The 10,944-nt window shown below is 41.5% G+C and overlaps 1 protein-coding gene across 1 annotated transcript; it reads left to right on the top strand.

Moving 5' to 3' along the window:
• Positions 1-226: 226 nt before the first annotated feature.
• Positions 227-1,246, top strand: LOC100952868 (olfactory receptor 52B2-like). The gene has a single exon (XM_003781375.1). The coding sequence runs from the start codon at positions 227-229 to the stop codon at positions 1,244-1,246; it is 1,020 nt and encodes a 339-aa protein (XP_003781423.1).
• The last annotated feature ends 9,698 nt before the right edge of the window (positions 1,247-10,944 follow it).

Here is a 10,944-nt window from a genome sequence, read left to right as displayed (position 1 = left end):
AAGGCCAAGAGCTCCCTGAGGACAAGGAATGTCTTGCTCATCTTTGTAGCTCCCACAACACCTGGCATAGTACCTGTCTATACTCCAAAGGAATACATATGTGAAAAGGTGGGTTTTTATCACAAACTCCTCAAGCCCTAAAATAGAAATAGGCTTTGTTCCAATGACCATTTTGTTCTAACAGCCTCTAATTTCCACTCCTGGTGCCTGCTTAGGGCCAAAACTAATGGGTGAGGATGGAAATACCAGCACCTTCAACATCTCCTACACCAACTTCTTCCTGGTGGGTTTCCCTGGATTGCAAGAATGGCGACTCTTCCTGGTCCTTCCTCTTATCTTCTTCTATGTGACCATCATCTCTGCCAATGCCCTGATCATCCACATAGTGGTTGCCCAGCGAAACTTGCATCAGCCCATGTATATGCTCATTGCTCTCCTCCTGGCTGTCAATATCTGTGCTGCTACAACTGTGATACCTAAAATGCTAGAGGGCTTTGTACGTTATTTTAACCCCATATCACTGGATGGTTGCCTGACCCAGATGTTCTTCATCTACTTCACCCTTCTTTTGGACTACAACCTCCTTCTGGCCATGGCCCTAGACCGCTACATGGCCATCTGCCACCCACTCCACTATACTAACCTAATGACCTCCCGTCTGCTGGGCCTCCTGGCCCTTCTTGTCCTGACACGAAGCCTGGGAGTGGCAGTGCCCTTGGTGGTGCTAACTGCACAAGCTCAATTCTGCCGAACAGGAGTGATAAGACATTTTGCTTGTGAGTACATTGCACTACTAAGCATAGCTTGTGGAGACCTGACTTTCAACAACTGGTTGGGGCTGGTTATGCGATTGGTCACTGTGACCTTTGATCTAACCCTGTTAGGGACTTCCTACACCCGCATCATTTATGCTGCCTTCCACATCTCTTCAGGGGGAGCCCGAGCCAAGGCCTTGCATACATGTGGCTCCCACTTGTTAGTCATCCTCACCATCTACCTCTCTGGTCTTTCCACTTCCATTGTCTTCCGAGTAGCTAGGAATGTTTCTCAGGATGTCCAGAATCTTCTCAGTGCCATATACTTGCTGCTCCCAGGAGCCTTGAATCCTGTCATTTATGGGGTAAGGACTAAGGAGATCCGGCAATATGTAGAAAAGATGCTCTGTGGAAAAGAATCAGCCCAGAAGATTAGAGATAAACCAAACAGATTGCAGAACATGAGAGTGGAAAGAAAACTGCCAGGGTAAGAGAACTTTATCAACATGGGAAGTTGGGGATGTGATCTGTAGGAACAAGAGATAAGCAGGCAGTACTTAGGGGACTGGCCAGAATTTCCTGAGCAGACTATAGGCTCAGCAGCAGGCCCATTCTTGGTCAATTATTGCTTGTTGAATTCTTAGAATGTTCTTTCTGTTTCACTTAAATAATAAAATTGCTTTCGACAATTTATTCTTAGTTTATTTTCTCTGTTCTCTTTCCCTCAACTCCTGTGAAAGCCTCAATTTATGTTTGGATGTACGGAACTTCACTAGGAAGCAGGTCTTGCATAGGTCCTCCCAGTCTGATAGATATCAAGACTAGGTCTTCTCCTGGGTCTCAGTACGATCCAAAGACTAAACTAGGCCCTATTCTGGGGAGCCCAAACTGAGCAAAATACACAGGCAGATCCTCAGGTTTTCATGTTAATCTCAGGTATACAGATGAGGTTTCTTCCCTAGTGCACAAGTCTGACCCACAGACCAGACTAGGCCCTGATCTAGGACCTGGACCCAAATCTGAACCAAACCCGTAGGTCAGACCATTCTTCCCATGGCAGCCAGTGTGATCTATCTAGAAAAAGACTTCCACAGCTCTCTATCATTTGTAGAAAGGAATGTCTTTCAGGGTTGTCCCAGAATGGGGCTGTGGTGCATGTACACATAACCATCTGTAAACCAAGTCTGAATTTTCCCTTCCAACTTCCCATAAGCCATGGTTTCAGTCTGGCAGAGAGAAAGTAGTATCACAGGAGTGCAGACTATGGGTTTGTTTTTCGTTTTTTGAGACAGAGTCTCACCATATCGCCCTTGGTAGAGCACCATAGCATCACAGCTCACAGAACCTCAAACTCTTCGGCTTAAGCAATTCTCTTGCCTCAGACTCCAGAATAGCTGGGACTACAGGTGCCCCCTACAATGCCCGGCTATTTTTTGTTGCAATTGTCATTGTTGTATAGCTGGCCCGGGCCAGATTTGAACCCACTATCCTCAGTGTACGTGGCTGGCATTGTAACCCCTGTGCTACAGGTGTTGAGCCCAGACTATGGGCTTTTGAGCCACTTTTACATGTAACTTACATGTGCTTTCAAGGCCTGCTTGAGCCTGATCCTTATATAATATCACTTCCATTTGATGATGGAATTTTGGTGTACATGTTCAATTTCATGGCATGGTCAGAAAACAGCTTGTTCCTGATGGGTAGCTCAAGTCACATGGTAATTTGGTGGCCCCTGGTTAAGTGTTCAGGCTCTACTAAGGCTCAAGTAGCAAGCCAAAAGCTGTTTCTCAAAAGGAGAGTAGTTATTTGCAAAGGATAACAGGGCTTTGCTCCAAAATCCTAAGGGCCTATGCTGTGATTCACAGATAGGTGCCTGTCAAGGCTCCAAAGGACATCTCTGACACTGACACTTCAAGCACTATTCGATCTGATAGATCACGCAGCCCAAGTAGCAGAAGACCTTGAATGGTAGCCAGACCTGGACTTCTCTCGTTCTAGGTTCCACTTACAACCAGCACCTTTTCATGTCACATAGTAAATAAGTTGGAGCAATACACCCAAATGTGCTACTCCAAATGAAACCTAAATTCAACAACATTATTGGCACATAATTGCTAAAGATAAGGTGGGAATGGTTACAATGATTTTTTGCCTCCAAAATCCAAAGAAGTGGGCGGTGCCTGTGGCTCAGTGGGTAGGACGCCAGCCACATACACTGAGGGTGGCAGTTTGAACCCAGCCCTGGCCAAACTGCAATAACAAAAAAATAGCCAGGTGTTGTGGAGGGCATCTGTAGTACTAGCTACTTGGGAGGCTGAGGCAAGAAAATTGCCTAAACCCAAGAACTGGACATTGCTGTGAGCTGTGACACCACAGCACTCTACCAAGGGCGACAAAATGAGACTGTCTCTAAAAAAAAAAAAAAAAAATCCAAAGAGGCGTACTAGGTACTAGGTATTCTGTCACTTTCTTGGTTATAGGAGGGGCCAGATGCAGCAATTTATCTTTCACCTTAGAAAGGATATCTGAACATGCCTCACACCACTAGATGCCTAGAAAGTTCAATGATGTAAAAGCCCCTGGATTTTACTATTTATTTCCCACCCTCTGGCATGCAAATGTCTTACCAATAAATCTAGAATAGTTGCTACTGCTTGCTCACTAGGTCCAGTCAATATAATGTCATCAAAGTATTGGACCAGTGTAATGTCTTGTGAAACGGAAAGTTGATCAAAGTCCTGTGGCCTAATGAATGGCTCTAATATAAAGAAAAGATAAATATTCAAGTTGATAGATTTGATCTTTACAAATTATTTGAATGCATTAAATAATCACATGTACCCTGAAACTATGTACATCTATTATGCATCAATAAATTTTTTTTTAATCTTGTGAACTAAATGATGATGTAGGGCTGAAAAGTTGATAAACCCCTGAGGCAGGACAGTGAAGGCATTTTGCTGGCCTTACTGGCTAAAAGCAAACTGCTGCTGGTGGTCTTTACTAAAGGGTACGCAGAAAAAAAGATTTACCAGATCAATAGCTGCACATCAGATACCAGAGGATATGCTCAAGCAATCAAACTGCATCTGGATGGAGTCACCACATAATTAAGCTTCTAATAATTCATTGTTAGTCTCCAAGAATCATCTGTTTTCTGTACAGGCTAAATAGGTGAGTCGAATGGAGATGGGGTGGGAATTATCTTTCCTGCCTACCTCAAGTCCTTGATTGTGGCACTAATTTCTGCCATCCTTCCAAGAATGCAATTGACTTTGGTTTACCATTTTCCTAAGTGAAAGCAGATTTAGTAGTTCCTCATTGGCCTTTTCCACTGTAGTAGCCCTTACTCTTCAGGTCAAAGAACCAGTGTGGGGATTCTGTCAATTGCCAAGTATGTCTATTCCAAATATGAATTCCCAGACTGTAAAAATATCCACAGGATGACTTTGGGAACTCACTGTGAGATAGAACAAAGCTAAAAATCCATTGATCACCTGATTGCCCTAAGTTCCTACTCTGAATGATGAATCACAGTGATATTTCTGGTTTCCTGGAATTAGTGTCAGTCATGCAGGGGTGTCCAACCTGTGGCCCATGGGCTACACGCAGATTATTTGAGGACTGTGGTATCAGATATCATGAAAAGTATGCATGGGCCATTTGTTTTGCTCAACAACTTTGTGTATTTAACGTGTGGCCCAAGACAATTCTTATTCTTCCAATGGGCAGCAGAGAAAAAGCTTGACAACTCTGGTAGAGCCAGTGCCCAGTAACCCCCCAAAATTTGATTATTTCCTCCCTTCTAATGTGTTTTTTTTTTTTTTTTTTTTTGAGACAGAGTCTCAAACTGTTGCCCTGGGTACAGTACCATGGCATCACAGCTCACAGCAAACTCAAACTCTTGGGCTTAAGCGATTCTTTTCAGAAAATGCATACTCGAATAAAACTCTACAAATGTAAAAATAATAATAATAATAAGTGATTCTCTTGCCTCAGCCTCCCAAGTAGTTGGAACTATAGGTGCCTGCCACAACGCCCAGCTTTTTTGTTGTTGTTGTTGTAATTGTAATTGTCATTGTTGTTTGGCGGCACAGGCTGGATTCAAACCTGCGAGCTCCAGTGTATGTGGCTGGCACCCTAGCCACTTGATCTACAGGCACCAAGCTCTCCCCAGCCCCCTGCCCCAATGTATTGACTCTAAAATCCAAAGAGGCCTACTAGGGGTTGTACCTCTTTCTTGGTTGTAGGAGATAACAGATGCAACAATTTACCCTTCACCAAGAAAAGGTCATGTGTTCTTTTGGGCAAGGCTGAAAGACTCAAAGGTCTACATCTTTGGCAGTATAGTGAGATCCTTCTTCAAGGAGACTTAATTTCCTCTTTGTTCAAGGGGTAATGGATCTGTAAATTAGCTCAAGTTTGTTGTCATTGTTGTTTGGCACCAAGACTCCTTTTTTTTTTTTTTTTTGAGACAGAGCCTCAAGCTATCCCCCTGGGTAGAGTACTGTGGCATCACAGCTCACAGCAACCTCCAACTCTTGGGCTCAAGCGAGTCTCCTGCCTCAGCCTCCTAAGTAGCTGGGACTACAGGCGCCCACCACAACGCCTGGCTATTTTTTGGTTGCAGCCGTCATTGTTGTTTTGGTGGACCCAGGCTGGATTTGAACCCGCCACCTTAGGTGTATGTGGCTGGCACCTTAGCCATTTGAGCCACAGGCGCCAAGCCCAAGACTCCATTTTTGTAATTCAAATTAGACTTTTGTTCACTTGATCTAAGTTCTTCTACTTATATAGATCAAGTAATGATTTAGTAGACATGTATTTCACTTCTAGGAACTCAAGGACCAACTTAGTCGAACCACAGGTCTTTCCATGGATCACACAATTCTGATTGCTGGTTTGACTCTGCTGTCCACTATGGTGACCATTCCCACCTTGCCTTTGGCATTTAAGTGCTGCTACCTGCTTATTCTCACTGGATTTAAGTTTCCCAATTCAATGTAGGGAAATTTCAGAACTGCAGGAAAGAGCAATCATAGAGCTCTTCAAGGATTCTAGGGCTCCCCTCACAAATTTCTCACAGTCATGGTAAAGTGTGTTTTCTAGACTCTTGTCAGGGTGGGTGAAGGTCTTAAATGATTAATCTGCTCTAACCTTTCAATCTTTCTAAAGCTTTGGATCCCTTCCTTGATACCAACATAGGTCTGACATTTTAATGTTATTTACTATAGGCTATCTTTTCATTCATAATCCAACCAACCCTGTGCTGTTAGAGCACTTTCTAATCCCCTAAACTGCAACATTAAATCCAGAATCTGTTTTATGGGCCCATATCAATAAATTGAGTCTGATCCAACTTTGTTTCTTCCATCATTATTCCATACCCTTAATATCCAACTCCACACATATTCCCAAATCGGAAAAATTATGTAATTCTTTTGGAATATAGCACATCTCCTCATGGATCACACTTTGTACCTTACTTTAGGAGCCTTCTGGGATTTGAGTCTACTTACAGGTTTAGAAGCAAAGAGGGGTGGCAGGAGTGGGTCTTGATGACAATCAGCAATGTCTTACAAAGCAATTACTTCAGAGAAGGCCATTAGTTTCCTCAGGGAAAGTTATTCACAGATTGGGTATAGCATCTGCTTAATGGGAACGAAGACTCAACAGAATTTAGGGATTCAATGTTCCGAGCTTCATCAGAACCTCCCCGTATATCCCCATTTCAATTTTCAGGATCACATTCTTTCTCAGTCAACGTCCTCACTTTACTTAAGTCTACTTAAAGTCTGACATTTAATCTCATCTAAAAAAAAAAAAACCTAATTAGTTAATCTCATCTAAAAAAAAAAAACCAACTTCACAGCAACATCTAAATTTGATGCTTAGCCAAATGTCTGGGTACTTCTGGATGGAGCTGAAACACATTCTTCTTAGTAATGTATCACAAGAATGGAAGTGAGTATTCAGGGTAGTCAATACTAATATGAAGCCAGAAGACAATCTAATACACAACCACACAAGGGAGAAACTCAGTTCAATTCAAGATGGGGGGGGAAGAGAAGGAGGGAGGGAAATTGGTGTGCTCCCACTTAATGGGCCCAATGGAAGGTATATAGCACAACTCCTGGGGGTAGGACACAATTATAACAGGGACTCTACCTAACAAATTCAAACATGGGAGTGGTACCTGTGGCTCAAAGAGTAGGGTCCTGGCCCCATATACCAGAGGTGGCGGGTTCAAACCCAGCCCCAGCCAAAAAAAAAAAAAAAAAAAAAAAAAAAATACAAACATGGTAACCTAATTGTCTATACCCTCACATTAGTCTGAAATTTAAAAAATTAATAAGTAAAATAAATTTTAAAAAACAGCAACAAATATCTGGGTACTGTGGCCTAGCCAGCTGTCAAATAAAATTAACCAACACAGATCCGTAGCCTCAGAGTAAGTCTACCCAATTATGGAAGGAGTGTGCCAGCACAAAGACGATCTGCAAAGACTGGGAGAATCTGAGATATTCAAAGAAATCTGTCAAAACCTTAACATGCATTAAAGGAACAAAGAATTCAGTGATCACAATGACAAGAAATAGCCTCTGTAAAAAATAGCATGGAAACATTTCAAACAGAATACATTAGCCTTCACCATCAAAAACAAGCAAAAGAAACCCATGAAACAAACAAAAAAAAAAAAAAAAAAAAAAACAAGAAAAATGCCATAAACTCTGGAGAATCTGATTTCCATAGTTACCTCATGCTACCCAATTTTCAACAACAAAAATATCACAAAGCATACAAAAAGGAAAACATGGCCCATTCAAATGAGTAAGAAAAACTGACAGAAACTATCCCTGAGGAAGCCAAGACATTGGACTTACTAGACCTCAACCTGTGGGTCATGACCACTTTGTAACAATGAAAATACATCCTGCATATCAGATATTTACATTACGATTCATAACAGTAGCAAAATTACAGTTATGAAGTAGCAACAAAAATAATTTTATGGATGGGGGTCACCACAACATAAGGAACTATAGTAAAGGGTCATGGCATTAGGAGGCATTAGGAAGATTGAGAACCACTGTTAATTAGACAAAGACATTAAAACAACCATCTTAAATATATTTAGAGAGCTAAAGGAAAACATGAACAAATAAGTAAAGGTAATCAAGAAAAAAATCACTAACAAAATCAGAATAACAAAGAAATAAAATGTATTAAAAAGAATCAAATTCTAGAGTTTAATAACTGAAATGAAAAACTTACTAGAAGAGCTTAACAGATTTGAGAAGAAAAAGAGATCAGCAAATGTGAAGATAGCACGTTTGAAATTATCAAGTCTAAGGCGCAGAAAGAAAAATAAAGTGGACTTGGGGAGGTGCCTGTAGCTCAGTGGGTAGGGCACAAGCCACATACACCAAGGTTGGCGGGTTCAAACTGGCCCGGGCCAGCTAAAACAACAATGACAACTGCAACAACAAAAAAAATAGCTGGGCATTGTGGTGGATGCCTGTAGTACTACCTACTTGGGCAGCTGAGGCAAGAGAATCAATTAAGCCCAAGAAGTTGAGGTTTCTATGAACTATAACGCCACAGCGCTCTACCAAGGGCAACGGCTTGAGATTCTGTCTCAAAAAAAAAAAAAAAAAAAAGAAAAGAAAAGAAAGTGGATAAAGCCTAGAAGACCTGTGGGACACCATCAAGTGGATGCACCATTTAAGTCTCAAAAGAAGAAAAGGGGCAAAAAGATCTAAAGAAATAATGGCCAGATTTTTCCCAGATTTAATGAAAGCCATGAATCTACATATCCAATAAGCCCATAAAGTAGGAGAAACTCAAGAGACCCATGCCAAAACATTGTAATAAAACTATTACAAGAGCCATTACATTACCCAATAGGCTCAATGTAAGAGCACACCTCCAGGGTAAAGGGGTCAACTACAACTGTGGGATAAAACCCCACATACTGTGTGCTCACTTTAAACTCCAGAAGCAGGTGGACAGTACTTCTGTGGAACGCAACTCTGTCAAAGACCCAGTAGCCTTGGTCAACATAGTACAGGGCCTGAAGGTTTGGGCCTAAAAACCCATCTTCTGTGACTCTGGCTATGTGGCTGTTAAGCCTGAGAGGAAAGGGTTAAAAGCCTTCCTGCAGAGACACAGCCTAGAGGTTGATGGGCATGGATACATTTAAAGGCAAGCATGGCCTCCAGGTTGCCTAGAGACAGAAGCCATAAACCTGCCTTCTGTAATACAATGAGTGCATAGTAAAACTCCAAAGCTTTACTCCCCTCTTGGCAATCTCAAGTCTATAGACGCACTCCCTTCTGCAGCTGTCTCGAGGTTTCAAACTTTGTGTCTTTTTGAAGGTTGAACTAACTTTAAAAAAGTAGTATGAATGCTTTGTTAATTAATAAAGTGTACGTGACCAGCCAACTATAAAAAGTGGTCATGAACAATAAAGCTTTGCTACTTGCCACCAAAGAGTGGGTAGTCTGTCTCTATAAGGGTGAACTTAGACCTGTGGTGAAGCTGCCTGTCCCTCACAAAACCCTCATGCAACATACAACTTAAGACTACCTAACAAATGCAAACAATGTAACCTAATCATTTGTACCCTCATATTAATCTGAAATAATTATACAAAAAGAAATTGAATAGAACAGAAAAAAAGCCATTATGATGACTATTTTCAAAAATATGAAAAATAAGTCGGTGAGGATGTGGAGAAAATGGAACCCTTGTGTAATGCTAGAGGAAATGTAAAAATGGTCCAGCTGCTGTGAAAAAGTTTGATAGTTCCTCAAAGTTAAACAGAATTACCATATTTTCCAGCAATTCCATATATATATGTATACACACACACACACACACACGAACATATACACATATATAATCCCCAAAATAACTGAAGGCGGGAAGTCAATAGATAATTGTATACTAATGTTCCAGCATTATTCACAATTGCTTTAAAAAAGGAAACAATCCAAATATCCAACAGATGAAAAAATTAACAAAATGTGGTATATACATACAATCCAGTATTAATTCAGCCTTAAGTAGGAATGAAATTCTTTCTGTTGTTGTTAATTGTTAGAGGGCGTCTGGGTTGACTGTGAAAGAGAGGAGTTTGTTGAGTGTAGTTTACTGATATGGATAAGGGTGGTTCCATTGTGGTTAGCTTAATTTCTTGCTAAATTGCCTCAAAGATTAATTTGATGACTTCTTCATCCTCTTTTCCAAGCTTTTTTCTCTTTATTGGAGGCTTCAAGATTGCAGTTTCCACTTAAGAATCAGGTAGTCATGAGAATGAATCTTTCCCTGATTGGTATTCCTAGAAGGTTTGGTCCACCCATTGCATTTACAAGCTTGCACAAGTTGGGTAACTCTGCTGGGGCTAAGTCATCGTGACCCTGTAGACAACTGATTTTCAATCAGTGCATCGCAGCACATTGGTGTGCCAGTAGAGGATCTTAGGTGTACCAAGAAAACTTTTCCAAGACCATTAATTAAATTATTTTGAAAAGGCTCAGCGCCCATAGCTCAGTGCTTAGGATGCCAGCCACATATACTGAAGCTGGCAGGTTCAAACCTGGCCTGGGCCTGATAAACAACAATGACAAATACAACAAAAAAATAGCCAGGTGTAGTCCCAGCTACTTGGGAGGCTGAGGCAAGAGAATCACTTAAGCCCAAGAGTTTGAGGTTGCTGTGAGCTGTGATGTCATAACACTCTACCGAAGAGCAGCATAATGAAAATCTTTGTCTCAAAAAATAAATGTGAAAGAAGTTCAAAGCACAATAAGTATGTTCTTTTGTTAACTTTTTTTGATCAACATAATTTAAGTGTGCCAAAGATGGCGAACTGCAGCCAGCTTTTTACAGAAGCTCCCGTCCAGAAGGAGGCTGAAAGGACAGAACCTTAGCAAATTAGCTGATGGTTTGGAGCAGAGACAAGAGAGAAGATTGAAGAGTGCACTTCAACCTTCCTGAGACGAGCTGCGACCCTGAAATTACAACCAAAAGGCTGAACAAGGTCTAAGCCGGTCACGCACACTTCTGTGCCGCTGCTGCTGTTCCACTGCACCCCGGCTGTCCCAGCACCCGAGATCTGGGAGAAGACAACAGACAGGCTCTGCCTGTCTTTCTGGGCAACTAGAAGAAGCCATCAACTGAACGG

This window comes from Otolemur garnettii, unplaced genomic scaffold (assembly GCF_000181295.1).
Source record: "Otolemur garnettii isolate 467f Iridium unplaced genomic scaffold, OtoGar3 scaffold00001, whole genome shotgun sequence".
Lineage (NCBI taxonomy): Eukaryota > Metazoa > Chordata > Mammalia > Primates > Galagidae > Otolemur > Otolemur garnettii.
The sequence above is the reverse complement of the archived record's forward strand: the minus strand, read 5'-3'. Positions and strand labels throughout refer to the sequence as shown.

Coding starts and splice junctions, on each gene's coding strand:
- LOC100952868 (XM_003781375.1), top strand. CDS start 227: ATGGGTGAGGATGGAAATACCAGCACCTTCAACATCTCCTACACCAAC.